Raw genomic sequence first — 23,996 nt, 5'->3', positions numbered from 1 at the left:
AAATACCGACACAAGCAAACACACACATCACGATTCATGTCTATTTGAATACGCTTATATGTGCAGTTTTCATATACATTCTCAATACAATGTACATATTACTGATTAAAATCTATCTAAAAAAGAGGCTATTGTTTGTACCCAACCGAAAAAGACGTACATACAGACAGCCAGCAGAGTGGTATGGTGAGGAAAGCCAGGCGGCTCGATGGCCCTGGGCCAACTGTGTATATGTATGTTAACTGGTCTTCCTTTATACCTGCACTCACATTTAACAGTCAAAAGGAAAGGAACTGACCTTTGTTGCCATTGGCAACCGAAGTCAAGCAAAGGAGGAGGAAGGAGAAAAAATTGTCCATCTGAGGGAGGAAGGGAAAGGTAGACAGATAGGAAACAGGCAGGAATACAGTTCATGCATTATAGTTTAGTAGCCTAACTGTACAGAGAGATTGAGGACGAAAAGGTGGATAGGGGAGACAAACAGGCAGGCAAAGCAGAAGACACTTATCACTGTTTCTTTCGAATGAGATGCAGAAATTTCAAAAAGGCCAAATAATCAGATTAGGAATTAACCGTGTTTGTTTTGCGACCTTAGATTCCATGACACTCTCCATTAGACTCATTAAGTCCATGGATGACAGTGATATAGTAGGCTAAAACTGGATCATTAGATTTAATTAAAACAAACTGACATGAATAATTTAACGGAAATGTGTTTGTTTGGGACCTAGTATGTCGAGTTACTATTAGGCTACTGTTACTAACGATTATTCGCAATCGTTTTGAAAATAACGTTATGGTGATAGCTGCTGCTTTCTGTCTATATCCTACACGGCTGTTTGCATCATAGCGGTAGGCCTGCGTGTGTGAGTGGGTGTGTTTATGCGTGTTTAAGTTGCAGTGGGAATAAACACTGCCAACCGGTATCCGTGGCAGACTGTCGGTCGAATATATTACGCTGGGATGCCTACTGAGTTCCTTAGTTGGTAACGCATAACTTTGCCCTTTAGGTCATTGCATGCGTAAAATCTTATTTAAAAAGTCAGACCTTATCCACATCTCGTGGATATTTTACAAAATATGCGAGTTATGCAGTTAAGGCCACGGCACAGGTTGTCCTAGGTTACACGAAAAGGCTATCACGGCGGTGGCTATCCTACACATAGACATGCGTGTATGCGACAGTCAATTGATTTTTAAACACACGATAGACTTTAGCATGTCAAAGATGCCTGCATACCAACATTCATAACGCCAACAATTGCCGCAGTCATGGACGCTGACTATTTATTTAAAAGAAAAACGGAAGCAAACGATTTATCATTACCGTGGTCAGTGAGAGGTGCTTTTGGTACCCAACGCTACCCTCGCAGCATCCGTTTCTCACGCCTCTGCCGCACGTCTATGCACCGCAGATTGAAACTGAAACTACAGGCAATGGAGGTTGATGCTACCGCTCCCCTTCTCTTGATTTTGCGCAAAAATATGTCTCCGAATGATACTAGACTGTGATGTGAACGGCGAATATGTGGAGACCGATGTCCTTGTTTTCAGCAGACGTCGTATGGGGGAAAAACGATGGGAATTTTACGCTGACGTCCCCTCCCTCGCGGTGTATCTTAACCCGCCCACACTGCGTACTTCGTCTATCTCTCTCTCTGCCTTTACCCGGCCCGGTGCCAGCTCAGTCCCTGTCTCAGGACTGCTCTGTTTATTTCGTGCACTGGGTGAGACAGCAACAACGTCGAGTAGGCAATGATTATTTAATTACGTCCAGTTCTATATCATATTATTTTGTTAAGAAAATTATAACTTAGGGTCTTGATCCACAGTCACTGTACCTTTCACCCGAATCCCCGTCTGCCCAACTCCCCGCCCCGACTGCAAAATTACGTCATATTGCCCATTCTGCCATATAGGTTAATCCTGAAAAGACCTCGAGACTTCAAACTATTTTTTTATCCAGCATTTTAATGAACGTTACAAAAAAGTTTATTTAAAATTATTTTTTCATTTTCTCTTTTCCTTTGTACATTTGGTAGCGGTAAGGCAAAAAAGTAGTCTCTGGAATAATAACAATTAATTCACATAAATTAATTATTACTGCAAGTATAAATATTATTAAAATCTGGGTTGATGCTACAGTGAATCGCTGCTCTCTTGTTGATGCGTTCCCGCTCTCTGAAGGGCCGATGCTGGCGGGTGTGCACCTTACCAATGATCTAGGATCAGACGCATGCGTCTAAACCTCCAGCTCTGGTGAGATGGAATATTTATTCGCGTAGCCAGGTCAGTCTTCTGCCAACTTATCATCAGAGGAGACTATTGATGATTCCATTTACATGAGAATGGTGATGTCTAAGTACAAAAGTGGTGGTTTTAAGCTCCAGTTCTAACAGAATTAAACTTTTCATCAACACAGGAGGTAGGGATTGACTCTGTGGAGTGCAAGGGGCATGGATAGCACAAGAGATGTCAAAAAAGGGACACAGAGCATGAAAAGACAAGTGCCATAAAATCCCTCCATGGAACGTTACCCAGAACTACAAAATTGTATTTTCAGAACTTCCTAGAACAGCTATAAAATCTAGTCATCCATCACAAAAAAAAATCTAAATTTAAACCCAAAAATGTAAAAACATTCATTGATAATACAAGGCCATTTTGAGTCATGTGTGTACATACAGTGTGGTTTACAGTGTTTCATGTGTGTGAGTGATGGGCGAAACATGTTTATGACACCAGTCACCCCCTCCTCCACAGTCTAACAGCATCATCCCCATCAGAGCAGCAATCACTTAGACACAAATTTCATGAAGTGAAATGCATTTCGTAGTATTACATCTGAAAAGTGACAAATGCATTTCAGGTGCGGCCGAACCATGGTCCTGCACAGGTTCAGTTAGTCTGGGTGGTGAGGGTTGAAAAAGGACGCGATAATAAAACAGAGCCATCGGCAAAACCGAAACCCACGAATGGCGAGTGCAATTCTGTGTACACAATGCTGCAGTCTCTCAAGTTCAGTGTAACCCCTCCAACATGTCAAAAAAAAATAAAAATAAGTATAAAATAAAAATAAACAGGAAGTCCCTGATCGGCTCACATGTACCCATGTGACACAACGATCATTTTCCTGCATCCTTTTGTCCTCCGATTCCTAAAATGCCCCTCTCGTCCAAAGCACAAAAATATATCAAAAGAAAACATTTGTACACGAACATATAATATATATTACTAAAGGCCTTAAAATATGTTCAGATCTGTTCCCTTCTGTCACATCATGAGGGTGTGGTTATTCATTCATATAAACCTAGGAGAGAAGGGAAAAGCATTCCACCTTATGAATACAGACGTCATCAACAGTTTAAATCGCTTATTGCTACACTGCTTTCACACACACATATACATATATATATATGTGGCTAGTAAACACAACGAGGTATGAAAACATCGATAGAAAAAATAAACTACAGTGACAATGCCCAACAACATAACCAAATGTACTCAGCAGGTCTTTTACCATATCAAGGTCTTTTACCATATCAAGTTTTAGTCCTCCTTTTTCTCACTCTGTTCTTTCCTCGGCACCAGAACCTTGCGCAGGTACGGCAAGGCCATGTAGATTGAGAAGAAGAACACATGACCACAAAAATACACGGACGAGTACACCTGAAAAAGAAAAGGAGGGGAAAAAACAAAAACACAATGAAAGTGTGTCAGTTGCTCATGACCACATGAACAACTTGCCAAGACAACCTTATGAGTTTTAGGGTTATGTACTGCATGCTTACCTTGAGCCATTTGTCGTATGTAAAGAGACAGAATGGCACCAGAGGATAGCCCATGAACAGCCAGTGAATGAACTGCTGGGCGACGTAGATAAGCGGGTAAAAGGGGCCTTGAGCCAGTTTAGTGAGCAGGGGGCTGTCCTTCACCAGAGCTTGGTACTGCACGTCAGAGAAAGAGTGTTACACACATCCACAGAAAAAAAGAAAAAAAAAACTGAGCTTTAAATGCGTCCTGTGGTTTTGCTTAAAGGTGCTGTAAAGCAAATTCCATGATTTGCTTCTCAGTACATTATATACATGTGAAATGAGTTGTTGAAAGCATGTGCAAAGCTCGAAAACTTTGTCGCACTGAAATATGGAGTTAGACCGTTGAACAGTTTCTCACTCGTTTTCACTCAGGTTTTGTTTAGGCGGGGCAAAGCCCAACCTATCTACGTCACAGCCACCTATCTACGTCAGATCACAGACGGTTTATATAACCTGCATTCTGTTACTGTTACGATGCAAAGACAAAGTCATTAACACAAAACACAGAGACTACAGGTAGGTATGTTCTGATATCTGCAATTGATTTAGCTAGTTGTTGCTAAATTCAATACATTTGAGGGGGCGGAGCTTCAGCTCCTTAAGACGACACGCCCCCCCAGTATCAAGCAGAGAAGTGATTTCAAAGCCTAATTTAACATACTTTTGTTTTTTTTCCATTTGACTTTGGATGGGTAGTTAACAACACATTTTTCAACTCATTTTCAGTTCTGCTTTACAGCCACTTTAACCTTAACCTTTGCCCATGTACATTATCACCAGTGGATAAGCCTAGCTCTGATTGTCGACACATTTAATAAGTTAACAGATGTCTCCAGCCTTCCTAGACCCTCCATTCCAAACTTCCATCATCACCTTATCTCCACCCTTCCCCCCTCACTGCCGCTTGCCTTCATACACTAACAGTGTCCTCTATCGTTTCCCTATCCCCTTTCCCCCTGCCTCCTCTCCAGTCCTGTCAAGTTTCAAGTTTCTTATTGTCAGGTGCACAGAACACGAGGTCAGACTGGGCACTGAAATTCTTGGGACACGGCAACGCAAAGCAACCTGGCATAATATATAAGTACTAATAACAGATTACATCTATGATAAGCTAAAATAGAAATAAAATAATAATAAACGTAAATGTACAAAATAGTATGCAATATACTAGACCTATAATACACATAATGACCTATACTAACCTTATAGACCTAACTAACCTAAGACAAGACCTATACTAACCTAAGACAAGTGGGATAAGTTAGTACAATAGTGCAATCATGAACCTTCCCCTCTGATAAGATGTAAATTCTGGAGAAGGCAGGCCGGAAGGAGTCACGACAATTATAAAAAGGGTTGACCCGGTTTTATTAGCTCGACGTCGGATCATGCCACCAATCCACAACAGAGTGGCTAGCATGAGTGAAGACTCTCTCTTTACCTGTCTTTCCACGTTAACGATGATGAACTCCATGGAGAAACAGAGGATGTACCCCGAGTGCAGGCCGTGCCACAGGGCCAGGAAGAGTAGGGTCGCCATCTGAGACATGACCTTGTTTCCCAGGAACTTCAACCGCTTGAAAATGTGCCTGTAAACATCGCAGGGCAAGTCAGTCACACACACACACACACACCGCCTGTAAAGCTGGCATGTCTGACGTGTACACACCTCAGTAGAGTTATACAATGACTACATTGTTACACACTGCTAGTCTGTCTGGTTGGAGAGTAACCCTGAAAAGGCAAAGTTTGGCAGACTGAGTCATCGGAGGATTCAGCAGATGGCACCACGCTCTCCTGTTCCTAAACTACGTAAAACGGTGTGCCCAAGGGATTATAACTCAACTGAAGTACACACTTGACTATTATTATACTGGCCTCATGAGGCTGTAGGTCACCTAATGAGAGCATGGTTACAGTCACTTCCTACATTTACATTTAGTCATTTAGCGGACGCTCTTATCCAGAGCGACTTACAGTAAGTACAGGGACATTCCCCCGAGGCAAGTAGGGTGAAGTGTCTTGCCCAAGGACACAACGTCAGTTGGCATGACCGGGAATCGAACTGGCAACCTTCGGATTACCAGCCCAATTCCCTCACCGCTCAGCCACCTGACTTCCTCTGGGCGTAACCATGCTCTGCACAGCTACATGCGCTCCTGTTGTATTACAGGACAGTCAATGATTGACGCTTCACCGATCATTACTGTGAGATAGACACTGACGTTGGTAAAGACACTGACGTTGGTAAAGATATACATAGGTACAGTATCTTATCCATTGAACTGATTCCATGTAACTGTGTACCAACTGCTCGACACCACACCAGCAGTAAGCTCAGGAAAACGTCAAGACCTGTTTTGGTGCGCGTGTCACTGACCTGGCAACCCAGGCGTTAGTGTTGATGTTGAACGAGGCGATGGTGCCCGTGAAAAGGGGCGTGGTCTCGAACTGCCACACCTTCATGTTAGCGCAGGCGTCCCATTTGTGCTCCCCGTTGGAACCCAGACCGTTGTAGCCGAGTCCAGACAGTACGCACACCCCTTCCTGAACGACAGAAACCACACGCCTTCACACTCAAACACCTGGATTACAATAAAACCTGAATAACGGGGCGATGAGGTTCAACCTGGTCTGCATTTACAGAGTTACAGGTGTGGTAGGAGACACTAAAGGCTGAACGCATCACAGGTATGAGGAGTTTGGTGGTGACTGCTTGCGGTGACTAAAATACATTATGGTCTGTAGGAGCGAGGCAGATTGGAATGCCTTTCATCCAACCAATGCCGTAACCATGGCTACTCACCGCGATGACCCAGCAGCTGACATATTTGTAGAGGATGACTTTAGCCCAGAGCAGGATGAACAAGCAGCGATACCAGAAGGGCTGAGCCTACGGACCAGTAGAGTACCACACATGAGAAAACCCTTCTTTTTCCTGACATTGAACTTGGTTTACGCCATGAAGCTTAGAGAGCGTAACCACACAGCCCCTATCCTCACCTCGTACTCATCTTCGAGGAAGTAGCTGTCTGAGTAGTACGGGCTGAATATCATGAAGATACCCAGGCAGAGGAGGCCCAAGGAAAACCGCTTCATAGCAGGTAGAATACTGAGACACACGGGAAAGAGAACGTTACAAAGACGTCTACGGATGTTGACATCTCTCCCCCCCCCCCCCCAACAAAAAAAAGGCTGTTATTCATACGACTAATCCAAATGTGTGTAACAGATGTGGTCTTGCAAGCTCCGTCAGAGGCATACGGCCCACTGTTCGAAACTACCACCTCTGACTTCCCAAGCGCCACCACTACCAACTACGCCAACGAAAAGCTAGCAATTCGTTGACGCGGGTGACCTGTTACATACTTGATGAGTGAGTTTCACCACACACCGGCTACATGTGCATATTTTCCCTCACCTTTGTCATTCCACCTTGTGACTAAGTACCTCCACCCATCCTTTCCACCCCCACCCGTACCTGTTGGGGGGCTGTCCGGGGCAATCAGTCAGCTCCCCTGCCACCAGCCTCTGGTAGCTGCGCAGCGTGAACTGGGGCCCCACCAGGAAGCCTCCGTAGAAATAGGCGAAGCCGTACATCTCTAGGAGGGAGGGGACAGACGACAGGGACGACTTCTGCTGCTCTGGATTCAGCTCGGACTGGGGGGGGAACAGGGCCGAGCGGATACAGGAAGCATGGGGAGGAGGGTGACGGTAAGGCAGAGGTCAAAGGGGAGAGAGAGAGCGAGAGCGAGAGAAAGAGAAAGAGAGAATTAAAAGCAGGCACATTCACTGACTGGCATGGGATGAGCTCACAGAATATCCAGTTTCACCAGGTTTTTATTGACAGACTTAACTGCTTTTGAGAGTGAGCACAAACCAAACTCAATTAGACCATGGATGTACTAAAAAGGCATTTAACTAGTGGTCATAAACCAGATTTTCTTTCTGCGAGTGGGAGGCTAGCAACCGCTGATATGCAAAGGAAACAATCAATATTCCATTTAATAAAATACATCTAGGAATCATCTGGTGGACACTGAAAAGTGCAGAAGACAATATTAACAGAGAGCTCCTCACTGAAAGACCTTCAGCATTGAAATACTAAGTCAGCCTTTGCTGCTTTGTGAAAAGAAATCTAAGCGTTATGTTTTTGTTACAATACAGGGACATTGAGTGTCTGAACCAACACAAAACAGACAGGCTAAGCAACAGTGTCAGAATGAAAGTCGTGTATCTAGCCTTCACAATCGCCTTTTTGTACTCAAATTGTTGGCAGTCTATAACCCTCGCACGTTATCTCTGAAAGAGTGCATGAACAATGTTCTTGCATAGCATCCCTCCAGATCCTTATCAGTATATTTTTCATCAGTGTGTGTGTGTTGTTCTACAGTCTATATGAACACACACAACATTCGGAAGGAAAGGAGGAAACCAAAACACACACACAGCAAAACAACTGTCGACAAATAACACAAAGTTTGACCAATTATCAAATATGCAAGAGAGATTAATCAACTCACTGGTTCCTTCCCCCCGTCATAGTAATCAAATGACAAACCTGAAATCAGAGAATGCAATTGGCATCAGTCACTATGTTAGGACAGCTAGGAGTGCCAAGATTATTGTAAAGTGAAAAGCCCATTTATTTTGTATAGGCAACAGAAAGACAGCCTTCTATATAACAGCAGAACCAGAGAACTGTCTACTCAGTTTAGTAGTCGACCGTGCACTGAGCTACAGAAATAAAGCACATTAACACATTGGCTATTGCAAAGCTGTCTGTAGCAACACTACTTGCAAGACCAGAAAGAAATTTGACTAAATACTGTTAGTAGTTGGATAAAAGGGAAGTTATAGAGTAAGAGTAGCATGTAGGAGAAAAGAATACCGTGAGGTAGAAGTCAGCAGAAAAACGTACCAATAAGTTTGAGCGCGAGAACGCAATGAGGCATAGTCCATTTGATGTCGTACTCCTCTGTAGCAGTGTAGTAATAACCAGCCAGCAGGTAAACCTACAGAATGACAGATATGGGGATAGATACATGGAATAGAAGAAACTAAACAATTACGTTCTCTAATACCTCATTACAGTGGGTTGGGGGAGGGGGCATTTGAAGCATAACTGTTACACTGTGAAGGGCACAGACGTCTCGCTGTATAAACATAAAAGCACAGGCTCAAAACACCTATTTCTAGTGCAGTTACCAAGCCACTGCGTCAGAGTGTGACAGCTGATAGACACAAGGGTGGGGGTAGTGGTGGGGGGGAACTATCGAGACAGACTGAGTCACTAGAGACATAGAATAATGGAAAACAAAGGGAGGACGAGAGAGCATGTGAGAGGGAGGGCTCCTCACCATTTGAAACACAAAGCTGCTGAGGATGGCTGTTATTGTCCTTCCCATGAGCCTCAGCATCAGGAACTGGACTAAGATGCATACTGCAGAGTGATAGAGCTGAGGGCCTGTGAGACGGAGAAACAACCAGGGGGGGGGGGGGGGGGGGGGGGGTGAGGGGGGCTGGTTTAGAGCATTCAAAGGGTGTGCACTCATCAGACATGACACCAGCAAATTTCCTCATCTGAGAGAGAGAGACAGAGAGAGAAAGAAGTAGAGTAAAGTTGAGTAAACAAGATGAACATCTCAGGGGATACAGGCTCTTATGGGGAAAGGATTCAGAGGGGCAGATTCCACAGAGAGAAGGAAGGGCAACAGACCTGCTGTAAATCCAATGTGCAGCGACAAAAAGGAAGAAGGAACAGGTGATCAGTATTTGGAGTCCCTGGCAGGCCAAACCCACACAGACAGGGCTCAAATGTGTCCATTCAGCCCCCATTCTGTCTACCTTTCCAAAGACCTAACCAGTTTACATTTACATTTAGTCATTTAGTCATTTAGCAGACGCTCTTATCCAGAGCGACTTACAGTAAGTACAGGGACATTCCCCCAAGGCAAGCAGGATGAAGTGCCTTGCCCAAGGACACAACGTCATTTTGGCACGGCTGGGAATCGAACTGGCAACCTTCAGATTACTAGCCCGACTCCCTCACCGCTCAGCCATCTGACTCCCAATCACGCCAGCGTCGTCTTCATCCACCTCCTCATTCTTTCAAGACTACATTGTGGTTAGTCTGACACAATGAACCTGACCTGTTTCAACTGAACATCCATCGTTTCTAACAGATGGGTCTGGTCACCTCCAGGATGTCACCGATGTCAATACAGTACCAACATATCAGACCTTTTGAAATTATTAGTTTTGAATGTTATTTGAATGATGATGGAAAATGTACTTTGATGCAATGCTTTGTCAGTCCATCCCATCACCTAACCATTTGCTTTTCAAACACTAAAAACCCTCCTAGCCATTACACTCACTAATACTGTGATGTCATTTCTAAGTGACCACATTTTCATCCCTTTTAACTTTGTCTTGATCTATTTTTGTAACGTATTCATTTTTTAAATTTCCAGTGAGTTTCATTAGCCCTGTGCTCCTCACCAAAGTTAAAAGCTGCAAATCCAAGTCCGGATACTGTGTGGAACAGGTGAAGGACAAAAGGGGACTGGTAGAAGAGGAACCGTCGATATAAGAGGGCGCAGGGGTACCCTGTAATAGAGGAGAGGGTATTAGTCTATCGTTTCCCACAAACCCTCAGAACAGAATTCAGTTAAAGCTCCAGCAAGTCAACATCAAGATAGAACAGGAAAGTCGCTATGCACCATTTAGCTGTACTAAAAACACAGAAGGGTTAAGCGGTAGGGGCAGCTAGTATTGCCTTGCATTTGGAAGTGTTTGTGTTACCTCGAGCACTTTAAGCTTGACCGCAGAAAGAAAAAAAACAATGTTAAAGCATTGTTTCAAACTACATTTTAATCAATCGTCAATGTGAGCTCTGCATAAAGTCAGGGGGGGGGGGGGGGGACCTGACGTGTTGACGTGTCAGATCAAAGTACAGAGGGAGACCCAGTAGTTTTCGTATCGCACACGTTACGACCTCTGGTGAAACCGATCGACTGCTCTTGGTTCTAACAGTTTAACGATTACATTACTAAAACATAAACGTACTTAGAGCGGCAGGTTTACGCTATCACATCGGTAACAAAAAGCAAAATAACGCTTAATAACGAGAATCACATTCAAACAGCCGTTTAAGTACATACAGCTGTACCGCTGGCAGTGATACCGTGATTCGACCTCGCAGCGCTTCTTGCCCGGTATGTCAACCTGTCAAGTCACAGGGAATTTGACTGGTTTCGCAATGCATGTTGTTTGCTTGCTGTCCGTTGACTAGCTAACAGGCTGTCTATGCAGACTCAGCTTTGAGCTTGAGCAGCTATCTGGCTGAGCTAGCATTAGCGGTGTGTTTTTGCAGATATACTTATTTACACAATAACACATAACAAACTTTATGGGCATAGATACAATAAACGTTCTCAAAGCTGATGACTTGAAACTCACCACTTAGAACGGAAAGAATGAGTCGAAGCGCTGGTTCTGTGGAACCTAAAGATTCCGATATTTTCTCCATCAAGGGAGCCGCCATTTTTCGTGTGGGCGGAAGTGGCTCCTTGCCGCGATTCCGTAACTGTGTGTACTTCTGATGCGCTCCACAATCTCCTTTATCTGCCCTTTACTCGGTTTGGCGGCTCTCCACCCATTTTCCCTCCCCCTTTCTTCATAGTATCTTCCCCTTTGGCAGTTTGTTACGACCGACCTTGAACTTCCCGTCTCCTGACCAAGTTTCACAATACACTTTATTCTTCGCAATTTTCATGGCGATACATCACCAAATAAATATTTTGTTCCGCATGATAAAATTAATTATTTTATATAAAATATATTAATAAACATATTCTGGAAGTAATCTTGAATGTTTTGATTACACTTACAATTTCAGAATATGGTTATTTACACTGACCAAAATTATAAACGCAAGACTTTTTTTTTTGCCCCCATTTTTCATGAGCTGAACTCAAAGATCTAAGACTTTTTCTATGTACACAAAAGGCCTATTTCTTTCAAAAATTGTTCACTAATCTTTCTAAATCTGTTAGTGAACACTTCTCCTTTGCCGAGATAATCCTTCCACCTCACAGGTGTGGCATATCAAGTTAGGGTTAGGGTTCAACATTCCACAGGCCACAATCAACAACCTGATCAACTCTATGCAAAGGAGATGTGTTGCACTGCGTGAAGCAAATGGTGGTCACACCAGATACTGACCATTACATACCAGTTTTCGGTCAGGGAGGGGTCCAGGGGCGGGTCCGAAAACCAGTCAGTATCTGGTGTGACCACCACATGTTGAACCCTAACCCTGATTTAGACAGATTTGTGAAAAATATTGGAGAGAAATAGGCATTTTGTGAACGTAGAAAAGGTCTTAGATTTTTTTGTTCAAAATGGGGGCAAAAACTAAAGTGTTGCGTTTAAAATTTTGGTCAGTGTACAATAAACAGACAGCCCTGAACCGATTTGACGGCTTTCAGTGATGTAGGCCTACTAATCCCCACAATGCAATAAAATATGGACAATCCAAGTCAAACACTGCCACCTAGTGATATAAACACATTCCACGGTTTTGTATTGCGTGAAGTGTAGGCCCTACAATCCGCAATTTCCTTTCCAAATATTAACTCTGATTTACCCTTTTTTTTTTTATCAACGAACCTCAGTCGATCAATCTACCTCAATACCTTTTCTTGTCATTGCACCACTGTACAGCGGAAATAAGTCCTACCTCAGCGGTAGGCCTACTAACAAGGTAAAATAACATGTGACCTTATCACAGATATAAAGAGATTACTAAGGTGTACAGTTAGGACCAAGTTAATTTTCTTTTCACACATTGTGGGGGCTTCTTCTATAGAAGATGCCTGCTAGACAAATACTAAAAGAGCAAATATTCCATAATGCTATACAATCTTCACCAACACTATATCTTTCCCACATGCAATACCAAGCTAGAGTGTGAAAAAAGTGTCGCGTGAAGCCTGTTATAATATTCATATTATTAGTCTAATGAATGCTGTCTTTATTTAATATAGTTTGAACTACATTTGTGTTCGTTTTAATAAGTAAAAATAGTTTTGGTAGGCGAAATGCATGCCGGTTATGCAGATACACCATGTAAAACCTTCCAATCAGCACAATCCTCTCCCTTCGCTTTATCAATTGAAGACGTGCTTGTATGAGTGTCGGCCTGCGGAAACCCTTCACATCGTGAAAATTTGACTTTCTGGGTATTAAACATTTGGAAACTACAAACTCTCCTGAATACAAATCTGTTTAAATATCTTTATCACAACTGCAGTTAGGCTACATCAATTTAAAGTTGACCTGTGTCAAAAAGTGATAAGGGAGAAAACAGCATTCAAAGACTCCACTCCGTTTCATAATTCGATTTGACATGGCTTGAAAATCTTGCTAGCTAACATGTCCAAAAAACCGTTGAAATTACCTGTTTTTGTAAGTAATCATATACCTTTTGTACATTACAATGAAGTTCAGGGTGTTAACTATACAAAACATCTAAAATCTCAATTTTGACAGAAAACGATTTTCGAATTTTATGGCTTATAAAGCCAACAATGAGGGGCCGCCACACATGTATAGCCGTACAACAGATAGGAGCTGTAAAATTGTACGACTGCGATGTATGCCAGAGATTAATGTCACTTTCTTTGAACAATTTGTGGGGGCTTCTTCTATAGAAGATGCCTACTAGAAAAATACTAAAAGAGCAAATATTCCATGACGCACTTCCATCTTCGCCAACTCTATATCTTTCCCACATGCAATACCAAGCTAGAGTGTCAAAAAAGTATGTTGCGTGAAGCCTGTTATAATATTCATATTATTAGTCTAATGAATGCTGTCTTTATTTAATATTGTTTGAACTACATTTGTGTTCGTTTTAATAAGTACAAATAGTTTTAGTTAGGCGAAATGCATGCCGGTTATGCAAATATACCATGAAAAACCTTCCAATCAGCACAATGCATTCCCTTCCCTTTTTCACTGGAAGACGTGCTCAACCCTCTGTGCGCAGTGCGAGGATCACGCCCGTAGCTTTGAATGAATTCACTTAATTTCAATATTTTAATATCTGCTATTTCGATCCGTTCTATTCTTCTGTGAAATCCAAAAATATTTGAGAATGTTTGAAAAAAATAAGGAAACGCTATTCTGCAGGCGTGTCATCATGAACCAATAGGACACACTGGGAGGTGGGGTTACGTGGCCCATGTTCATAAATACAGCAAGTTTCAATTGTCAGGCTGCTCTTCTTCCTCAACAAGGTACACCCAGCAGCGATCAAAAGCCGAAAACTCAAGCCGCAGACATGAGCAGGAAATTCTTTGTAGGTGGTAACTGGAAGATGAATGGCGACAAGAAGAGTCTTGGCGAGCTTATCCAGACCCTGAATTCCGCCAAGCTGGACTCAAACACCGGTGCGTGAATCCCTTGTTTGATGTTAAAATAAGATGGCTACCAAGTGAATTCGATTTTTAAGTAGCTTGAGCGATAAAATGAATAACCTTTGACTCATATAGTGTCTGGAGCATTCCAACAATGGAGATGTTCCAGGATGCTGAAATGATATAAATGAATAATCTCAAATGATGGCGGGTAGTAGTTTCCGAATTAAGTTTACTAGAAAGCCTGGGCATTTTCCAAATATGGTCAACAGCAACACCCACCTGCACAGTATATAACTCAATTAGCAGAAGTTGGGCAAATGGAATGTATGAACCATTGGTAGATGGGTACCTATTTTCTAACATGTTACCGATTATCATGATAGCTAAAATGGATGCAAGTGCTGTACAGATCGAACCGCGCCGTGACAGGGATTTCAATGTCGGTGGGCGTGAGCGTTTCAAACAGCACGTAGCCACACAGGGCTACCGTCTGGTGGGCAGACATGTCAAATTTGCTGTGTGAAGCTGTTGGCGCAGAACTACATTCACCGCGTGTCTGTGCTGTTGCATTCCACATTTAAACCACTGAAACACTACATTGCATGCCTCGCATACAATGTATTGCGAAAAGAAGCAATGGAGTAAATCGCATCAAAAATCACCTTTCAGCGTTGTATGACTTTTACCCTACCCTTCGTGCATAAGCATGCGCAACTAGCAATATTAGCGACTGACGCTACAAAACTGAATGTGGCCGGTAACATTTTGTAGTTTAGCAGACGCTCTTATCCAGAGCGGTAAATGCAAATATGAGATAATTATATTCTGCGTAGAACCGAACAGCTTGGAATTTACACTTTTGGAACATACAACGCACACATCCACTTTACTCCAAACAGAATATTGGATGTGGGAGCGCCCAAGTGAAACAGGAGAAGGCCTTTTTTCCGATTGCCCTCTCTCTATAGAGATTTAAAGTCAAAGTTCATCTATCTCTTCCCATGCTTGCTTAACGTCAATAACGTAGTTTATTTTAAAACTGAGTCCAATCTTCTCACGTGAACTTAGGCTTCTGTTCGACCCCTGCAGAATGCGACCAATCAAATGACCTTTTGGGGGTTCAACTTCGACCTTTTGGTGTGGAGACACAAGGCTGGAAGTGACCTTTAGCATGGCACCATGACTGTCGATGTTTAATATAGACTCAGTTAACCCCCAGATGCAGTTACAGTGTGAATGTCAGTGTCTGGGCCACAGTACTGTTTTATTTATTTTTATTTTTTGAGAGGGCTAATGTAGACTCTTTATCAGGCAGATAAATGTCACTTAACTTGGTGTGAGTTATAGCCTGTTTTGTTGGACAATGTTTCTGAATTGCTGGTTCTCTTTGTTCAGAGGTGGTGTGTGGAGCCCCAGCAATCTACCTTGACTTTGTCAGGTCCAAGCTGGACCAAAAGCTTGGTGTTGCCGCCCAGAACTGCTACAAGGTCGCTAAGGGAGCCTTCACAGGGGAGATCAGGTAACCCTATCTACCCTATCCACAGTACAATTGACAAAACTGCAGTCATTAGCTCATGAAATGTGTATATAATGCAGTGAAAACGATAGTAGTGTATTTACAACATGCTATTTGTATTATGAGTACTGAACAGGAGGCCATTCCTGATGTTCATGAGTTTGGTTTTTCGTCTCTGCTTTCCACTTGCAGCCCTGCGATGATCAAGGACTGTGGCGTGCACTGGGTGATCCTCGGACACTCTGAGAGACGCCACGTCTTTGGAGAGAGTGATGAGGTGACTGTGCATCGTTTTAGCTATTTTTTAGCCCTTAACACTAATGATCAAAGTCTCCATGAAGTCTCTTCACATTGTAGTACCATTCACAGTAAAGAGTCCAGAATATAATCAATTTGAGGATAAACTGTAACGTGATGTGTTGAGAACAGTTTCAACACTTGCCGTCTGGGTCAGAATTTATGATTATGATGCAGCACACCGTACTTCCTGAACTTCATGTTATCTGTCTTCTGACTGGATGCATGTGTATGTATTCCAACAGCTCATTGGTCAGAAGACTGCCCACGCCCTGGAGAACGGCCTGTGTGTGATTGCCTGCATTGGAGAGAAACTGGACGAGAGAGAGGCTGGCATCACAGAGAAGGTGGTCTTTGAACAGACCAAGGTCATTGCAGGTACACAACATAACTGGTTTCCCGTATCATATGGGTTGGTGGGACTACGCTTGGTGCTGTTATAATGTTTACTCCCCGTTTACAGACAACGTAAAGGACTGGACCAAGGTTGTCCTCGCCTACGAGCCTGTGTGGGCCATCGGCACTGGCAAGACTGCATCCCCACAGCAGGTGAAGACTGAAAATGGGATTAGTTGCACAACTGACTGTATTGCGCAAAAACAAAAAGAAATCGGTTTCCTCATTCAGAGTTCAAATCTTGTGTGTTTTTGTCACCCCGTCTCACTAACTCTTACTCTGCCCCAGGCCCAGGAGGTGCATGATAAACTGAGGCAGTGGATGAAGGCCAACGTGTCTGAGGAGGTCGCCAAATCAGTCAGGATAATCTACGGGGGTATGTCATACAGATTCCACTGACAAACTCGCATGCACACGGTTCTATTATTCTTCTCCTCAATCCTCTTCGTTTCCTGTTCCGATCATGTGTTCTGTCTGATCTCAGGTTCCGTGACCGGGGGCACCTGCAAGGAGCTCGCTTCCCAGAAGGATGTGGATGGTTTCTTGGTGGGCGGAGCTGCCCTCAAGCCAGAGTTTGTTGACATCATCAACGCCAAGGCGTAAAAACCAGGAAGTGTTGACGAGACCACACCCAGATCTGAGGCCAGCTCTATTCAGATGACCACCCGATTCTTTATCCCTACTACTCGGCACGTAGCACCTGTTCCCCATCCCTTTTTTATTGAAAGTATTTGTGTGATGTCATTTCCTGTTTCTTTTGTTATTTCTGTTGTTGAAAGAAAAGGGACAGATTGACACAAGCACTGTACAGCACTGAAATGCTAACGGCTCTGAGATGGTGTGTGCACTAACATCCACATTAGCTCTAAATCAGAAAAATAAAAACAGCCCAGGGTAAAAGAACAATCCATGCCTTTACTTGAAAGTTTACAAACTTTTGTGTATGCCGTGTCAAAGCTCTTGTCAATCAGATTCACTTGTCTTTTTAACGAAGCTTAGTGTAATTGATGTTTTGTGGCTTATCCCTTCCTGTAGAACTGCATGAGCCGCTCCCTCATTGGCTACTCAGCCAGTAGGAGGTGTCCATTACATGTCAATTATGTTGTGTCATGGCCAATGGTAAGAAAGGGAAAAGGTTCTAGAGAAAACGTTGTAATAAATGGTTTAGAGGCTGGTTTAGTGTGTCCTGTCTTGATTTAATCAAAATTGACTGACTTCCTACATAGACCTTTTGGAAAACCAGGAAATCAAATAGACCTTCCCCACTGAGTTGTCAGGAAGTGTATTACAGTCTGTATTCCACCCTTATGAAAGTGCTGTGGCTACAATTTCCAGTATGTGTAAGACTGGGGAGAGAAAGCATCTTGTTTCATTGGCAAGATCTGGTCAATACAATATCGTGCAGACTAGAACAGCATCAGCGTTCTATATTTATCTAGAACTGAAACTACAAAGCCAGCTCCTAGCATGTCACAGTTGCTGGGGAGGGGCCTGGATATTACCCTCTTTTAAAGGCTCTTGTGTTTTGTGGACTATAAACTACATCGATCTGCTGTTACCACCGCTATTTATAGGATTCTTTTTTTGTTGTTATATCATCCTTATACGATATGGTTTTGGTCATTTAGTATTGTAAAATAACATTTGCAAAGTATAAGCACCGCTGTTTGTGCAGCAGCAGACCCGTTATAGATATGCAAGATCCCCTCTGCTGTGTGTGTACTTGTGTGTATCTATGCTGACAGTATGAGGGCTGGACCCTCACAGATCCACCTGAACCTGCTCCTGCAGAGCGCCTCCCTCCAGCTCCTAGCAGGGCTGGTTTCTCTGAGGGTTGACACGCACTCTTTATCTCGACTTGCGTGGACACTGCTGGACTCGTTCAGCCAGTACCTGCCATCAAAGACCGGGACATGTTTTTATTCCAGTTCATAAACAGAGTATATATTCCAGTGAGTGTGTCTGTAGTTGGACCTACCCCTCACTAAGCCGGGTGTTGTCGACCCAGACCCAGATGCCTCCATCCTCCTGAGCATCCAGACCTATCCAGTACCGCTCTGCTGGACTGTGGTACTGAGGGGTGTGTTTGCGTACAAAGTCCTATTCACAGCGTATCAGCGAGACATCAGAAAGGTGTTGACATAAATGTAAAATACTAAAGAAAATGGTATTAAGTTGCGTACACTGTAATGACAGAATCAAAGACAGATATGCACTCGACCACCTAATTTACAATCACGAATGTGTCACCAACAGTTATTTAGTAGTGTGAGAGATGTGTGTGTGTGTCTGTGTGTGGGGGGGTTACACTGAAAACAATCAATGTATGTCTATGGTGTCTTTTCACCAATTCCTGTGAAATATATGTACCTGTTCCTCTGGACTGTCTATAATGACCAGGTCGCCTCCCTGTTTGACACAGTCCACCCGACTCCTGCTCCAACTCCGTTTCTCAGTGGAGAAGAAGTAACACTTAGAGGAGAAGAGCTTCCAACCTTTCAGACACGGACTGCAAACTCTCTCTGTGAAAGGTCATGAAAACACACACATGGGTACATAATAAATAAGCAAATATACACATGAAAGAATATCAACAGAAGCAGGAATGGAAGTATATTTGAACATGTAGATAATAAGCTTACAAAAGTGTTTATCCACAACTGACTTTACTGACCTTGTGTAACGGGGTCTCTGATTGGACAGTGTCTGTCTACAGGCAGGAAATTGACCAGTTCAGTGAGCATCCTCTTGAGGTGGTCTCTCTCCCTTACCATGGCAACAAGATCTTTGTTTACAATAGCTTTCATTTCGGAAAGACTAACGACATCGACAAACAGTTTGTTTTTTGTCTCTGCAAGCCTAAGGTAAACTCTCTTAAGATGGGCGTGAGCCCCACTAATGTTGAAGAGTTCTCTTGATAACTGTTCTCTGTCTGAGACCATGTTCTGCAACTCTCCTTGAAGGTGATTCATCAACAAAGTCTGGTCTGAATGTTTTTTTTCTAATTTGCTGTTTGAAGTTGTGAGATCTTTGTACTCTGCTTGTAATTGACTGTAAGATGTAGTAAATTGCTGGTGCTCTCTCCGTAAATGCTGATTGGATGCTATGAGCTTCAAGTAGTCTTTCTCCAACTGTTCCTTGGTCAAAGTCATCATGGTGTTTCGTTGCTGAAGTTCATCTTGTGAAGAGGTCAAGACGCCATTCAGGATCTGGAGGTGGCTCCTAGCTGTATCAAAGATGTCCCTCTGAAGCTGCGATTCTGTCTTCAGTAAACTGCAACTAAAAGAGGCTTTGTAATCTGTTGAAATAAGGGTAGGGGAATTTCTAACATTAGTTTTTTGCACGTTGTTAAGCATTTCTCCAGACCATAACCAACCATCTACAACAACAATTGTACAATTGTATTGTCGACAGCCTATAAATTAAAAGATTAATGTAGATTTGGCCTAAAACTGAAATTTTACAGAGCCGAAATGTCTGCTGCCACCGTCTCGAGAGCTTCCCATCCAGCAGGTGGCGATAGTGGTGCATTCTCTATCATGTTGAACGTGGCAGCTGTGTTTACAAGCGTGAAGCCTCTCCGATGAACGCAAAACCAGCTGCTTTCTTCATAGCCAACTGTTAAAACATGAACCGACAAGAAATGTCCAAGATGCAGTCTTTGAGAGTGTTTTTCAACGAGCGATTAACCGCGGCTGCTGAAGAAATATTCGGGGTGGTAGAAAAAACGATTGCCGAGTACCAAGAAGAAATTTCCCGTTCGAAAGAGGAGATCTGTCACCTACGGATGCTGTTGAGGTGTCAAGGAACAGGTTAGCTACTGTATCTTGCTAACGCGTTAGCTTCTTGCGGTTAAATCTAGGGGTCTTGCTTTTGGACGACTATGTTTTTACTGTGCACAATTTCACAAAATATGGTGACTGTGCATGACACATCTGTTTATAATTTTACTGACGAGTGGGTTTTGTTTTCTGTCAAAATGTCTCTCTTCCTTTCAGTTTCCCAGCAACACGAAACCTCTCTCCCTGTCCCTGTGCGGAGAGAGGAGGCTCCTATCAAAGCTGTTCCCCACGAGGAACCACAGCAGCACTGTGAACTGGACTGGAACCCCAGCGTGAGCCCAAAGGATGTGGAGGAACCCTCTCATTCACAGGTCAAAGAAGAGGAGCGGAAGGAACGGGAGGATCTGTGGAGTGGTCAAGAGGAAGAGCAAGACGAGCCGTTTGACAGGCTGCAGTCTGATTCCAAAGAGTTCACTTTATCTCCTACCTGTATGCAAAGTCACTATGACCAGGACTCGGCTTTACCGTTGCATCTTTACCGAACAAATACTGAAGGAAACAGAGAAAAGCAATTTTCCTGCTCCGTATGTGAGAAAAGCTTTAGCAATGGCTCTCATCTGATGGCGCATGTCAGGATTCACACGGGAGAGAGACCGTACAGGTGCAATGTATGTAGGAAGCGATTTGTCACAACTAGTGCATTAAATAGACACCAGACTATTCACACTGAGGGTAAACGGTTCATGTGCAACTATTGTGGAAAAAGTTTCAAGTGGATGGAGTCGCTTGGTCGGCACATGAGAAGCACTCATAAGATGGAGAATAGGCCTATATGACGATGTGTGTGCTTAAACTACCTGTCCCCTGCTGGTGATTAATAAAGTGTAGTCTTAGGATTCTGGGTGCCGTTCAAAAACGTTGTCCCTTTGTTATTCACTGTGTGTATGCTAAAATTATTATATACATGCCAAAAGAAATGTACAGATTGGATTCTGTTTATCTCAAAAACGTCTGAAATAAATTCCATGTGATGTATTCAGTCTATTCACTTTTTTATTTATTTATTACTAGACATTTGTTAATTGAAGCTTATATAGTACACTCTTATTGCGGCATGCTTATGATTTAAATGCTATGATAAACTTGGCTCAAAAATATTTGTAATCTTTTCTCCTCTAATGAGTTTTCTGGGAGTTTTTCCTTGTCTTCTTTGAGGGTTTAGGTTGGTTAAGAGGAAGTTCTATGGGTGTATGTGAAGCCCTTTGTGACATTGCTTGTAAAAAGGGCTATACAAATACATTTGATTTGATTTAAATAGGACTAGTGCATTTACCATGCCGTGATCTCAGTAGGAAGGATGCAAATGACAGTTGCCCTTTTGAAAACATTGTTCTGTCACGATTTTGCTTGTATTTTGGTGTTGTAGTTTTTGAGTAGTCTGCTTGAGTCATCCTGAGGCTGGTGTTCCAACTATCCTGTCTATAAGGGGGGGTCAGATGGCTGAGCGGTTAGGGAATCGGGCTAGTAATCAGAAGGTTGCCGGTTCGATTCCAGGCCGTGCGAAATGACATTGTGTCCTTGGGCAAGGCACTTCACCCTACTTGCCTCGGGGAATGTCCCTGTACTTACTGTAAGTCTCTCTGGATAAGAGCGTCTGCTAAATGACTAAATGTAATGTATAAGGACATGCCACAGGTGACAGTATCAATGTTCAGATCATAATTCTGGCCAGTCATACCCTAATAATGGTGACTCATCAAGGAAATCAAATACGTAACTATGAAAAGCCAAGTCTTTACGTGAGCGTTCCTGGAGAAGCCATGGAGGTCGTACTCACAGTGAACACAGATGGTCACAAGGGTGGTCAGAAGAAGAGCGCACAGCAGTCCCAGAGACACGACTGCATGTTTGTACGGAGAACGACTGGATTCTTGGTCTCTTTCAGCGCCACTGCAACCTGGGGCGCCACATGCAACACAGAGGATTTTAAACGTCATAGGCATGATAACGTAAATATACACTGAATATACCATATAATAACGAGTCATTTATCTCAAGAAAACATGCTTAATATTTGATATGTAACATAACTTACTATGCATACTAATATAGCATAGACTATGATGAATGGTCTATGATGATATTTTAAGATTACATTTCAATCATGATTTCTACTCTTCAAGCTTCAAATCAGGGTGGTTGGGATGTGTTTATGCTTTGACTGCAATAAAGAGTTTTTGCACAGGGATTGTGCTCATAAGGCTGAAAACATCAAATTTCTATGAATTCCAACCTCTGCTCACAGATTAAAGACCCATCTCACGTCAAAGCATCGTCTTGTCAGATCGGAGCCATGCAGAGACTACTGTTGCCGTGTCGACACCTTACCACTGCTCCCTCCGCTGTGAATGCGCCCCGTCTGGGAGAGTTTGTGCCCTCCTGTCGATGTGATGGTGATCGTCTCCTCTGAGAGCTTCCCATGTGACGGTTCCCCTCGTTGATCCATGTCAACAGTCGTTCTGTCTTTGAAATACTTCCTTGTGGAGGTCGGTGTATCTGACGGACACTCCCAAGACTTCTGCGTCCGACGGAGGAAGGAAGAGAAGGGTGTTTGTTTTCCTCTCCAGCCACTCCACCCTGGTCGTTGGGTCTCTGATGCTGGGCAGGGTGTCTCCTTCCTGGGCTCAAACTCTGGCCCTGTGGGCTGTCTGTCTGTCTGGGCTGAGAATCTAGAATCTAGGATTCTACTGACAAAGATTCCGCTGTGTGAGTTTATGAGGTTGTGTGTGGCTGTGTGCGCTACATTCCTGTGCCTATGTTTGGTTGTGCAAGTGCATGTGAGGTGGGTGAGTTAAGTGTCCTTAATTACCCAACGATGCAGAAGTTGAAGCATTTTCAACGAAGCAACTTCAGTCTGTGTGTTTGTGAGTATCTGTGTGTATTTGTGCGAGTGTTTTCACGTGTCTTTTTCTGTGTGACAGTAGTTATTAGATTTTGTGACCTAGTGCGCCATACGAACCCTCCCCTCTTGACCAGCACAGAGAAGACTTAACACAAGCAGAGCAACAAGCCTCTCCTTATTGGCTGGGAGCCTGTGACTCCAATAAGAAGAAAGGAGGCTTTTCAGTTTGTTAGTTTATGACACCACCATCACAAAGAAACGATCATAAACAGCAATGGCTGCATGATGGGAAGCCCAGGTTTCTGAGAGCAGTCCGTTCTTTTACCGGACATTTCTCTGTACCTTCGACATTGTCCTCCTCATCCATCCAGTATGAAGGACTTCTGGAGGGGGGGTTCTAAGAATATCTCCTCTAATGTGATGTCATCAGAGGAGAATGTCAGAGTTGTCCTGCTTAGGAGGCATTTCAACATTAGTTGACACACTTATTCAAGGTGACTTGAAACACGACACAACCTACTTACGGTATCACCTTGGTGTGCGGTACAGCATGTATGGCATATAGTATCTTAGTATAGTGTGATACATGGCTCCTGTTCAATATCAATACCAGAACTGTGCTTTTATTCTCTCATTTCTGTTGATGAAAAGGGGCCCGCACAAGACAGTTTTTGTCCACAATTTTGTTTACTAAGCAGATACTATTTCAAGGGAGCAGGTAGGGAGAGTATCTAAAGGGAGAGATCTGGGGCCACATCTCTGTAGTCTCTCCAGAGTCTGTTTTCTGGTCTCAATTCTTATAAAATAAGCCCAAGAGAAGCAATATTGTTCTCGCCTACTATTTAACCCTGTAGGAAT

General features: G+C 43.2%; 3 protein-coding genes and 2 non-coding genes across 6 annotated transcripts in view; 1 reads left to right on the top strand and 4 right to left on the bottom strand.

Moving 5' to 3' along the window:
- clstn3 (calsyntenin 3) overlaps nt 1–1,395 on the bottom strand; it is a 17,735-nt gene extending 16,340 nt beyond the window's left edge. Inside the window, 2 exon segments of the mRNA XM_067238035.1 lie at nt 299–359; nt 1,328–1,395. Of these exon segments, the coding sequence (XP_067094136.1) occupies nt 299–359 (61 nt within the window). The 5' untranslated portion in view covers nt 1,328–1,395.
- Nucleotides 1,396–1,962: 567 nt separating this feature from the next.
- On the bottom strand, nt 1,963–11,395 carry lpcat3 (lysophosphatidylcholine acyltransferase 3). 2 transcript variants are annotated; one of them, XM_067237735.1, is made up of 13 exons: nt 11,280–11,395; nt 10,320–10,427; nt 9,176–9,282; nt 8,737–8,830; nt 8,339–8,376; nt 7,297–7,475; nt 6,819–6,927; nt 6,622–6,708; nt 6,196–6,362; nt 5,257–5,404; nt 3,792–3,947; nt 3,521–3,669; nt 1,963–3,310 (listed from the first exon to the last, which is right to left on the bottom strand). In XM_067237735.1, exons 1-12 carry the CDS (start codon nt 11,362–11,364, stop codon nt 3,550–3,552), a joined length of 1,398 nt encoding a protein of 465 aa, XP_067093836.1. In that variant the 5' UTR covers nt 11,365–11,395; the 3' UTR covers nt 1,963–3,310; nt 3,521–3,549. The 2 variants fall into 2 exon arrangements, with proteins under 2 accessions (XP_067093836.1, XP_067093834.1); XM_067237733.1 differs by having other exon boundaries at nt 3,539–3,669.
- A 1,278-nt stretch (nt 11,396–12,673) lies between these two features.
- Nucleotides 12,674–12,729, bottom strand: LOC136944975 (U7 small nuclear RNA). Its single transcript, XR_010876808.1, has one exon. It is a non-coding gene; the product is annotated as a U7 small nuclear RNA (small nuclear RNA).
- Nucleotides 12,730–13,517: 788 nt separating this feature from the next.
- LOC136944984 (U7 small nuclear RNA) lies at nt 13,518–13,573 on the bottom strand. The gene has a single exon (XR_010876816.1). It is a non-coding gene; the product is annotated as a U7 small nuclear RNA (small nuclear RNA).
- Nucleotides 13,574–14,105: 532 nt separating this feature from the next.
- Nucleotides 14,106–17,628, top strand: tpi1b (triosephosphate isomerase 1b). Its single transcript, XM_067237763.1, has 7 exons — nt 14,106–14,275; nt 15,641–15,764; nt 15,954–16,038; nt 16,304–16,436; nt 16,522–16,607; nt 16,743–16,830; nt 16,939–17,628. Exons 1-7 carry the CDS (start codon nt 14,167–14,169, stop codon nt 17,055–17,057), a joined length of 744 nt encoding a protein of 247 aa, XP_067093864.1. The 5' UTR covers nt 14,106–14,166; the 3' UTR covers nt 17,058–17,628.
- The last annotated feature ends 6,368 nt before the right edge of the window (nt 17,629–23,996 follow it).

The sequence above is a fragment of the Osmerus mordax genome, chromosome 6 (assembly GCF_038355195.1).
Source record: "Osmerus mordax isolate fOsmMor3 chromosome 6, fOsmMor3.pri, whole genome shotgun sequence".
NCBI lineage: Eukaryota > Metazoa > Chordata > Actinopteri > Osmeriformes > Osmeridae > Osmerus > Osmerus mordax.
The sequence above is the reverse complement of the archived record's forward strand: the minus strand, read 5'-3'. Positions and strand labels throughout refer to the sequence as shown.

Bases quoted from the DNA above. Each gene is read 5' to 3' on its own strand.
- lpcat3 (XM_067237735.1), bottom strand. From the start codon at position 11,364: ATGGCGGCTCCCTTGATGGAGAAAATATCGGAATCTTTAGGTTCCACA. The intron at 3,948-5,256 runs GTAAAGAGAGAG...TCTGACGTGCAG, and splicing joins TCGTTAACGTGGAAAGACAG to TACCAAGCTCTGGTGAAGGA. The intron at 3,670-3,791 runs GTAAGCATGCAG...TTTCTTTTTCAG, and splicing joins CATACGACAAATGGCTCAAG to GTGTACTCGTCCGTGTATTT.
- tpi1b (XM_067237763.1), top strand. From the start codon at position 14,167: ATGAGCAGGAAATTCTTTGTAGGTGGTAACTGGAAGATGAATGGCGAC. The intron at 15,765-15,953 runs GTAACCCTATCT...TTCCACTTGCAG, and splicing joins GCCTTCACAGGGGAGATCAG to CCCTGCGATGATCAAGGACT. The intron at 16,437-16,521 runs GTACACAACATA...CCCCGTTTACAG, and splicing joins ACAGACCAAGGTCATTGCAG to ACAACGTAAAGGACTGGACC.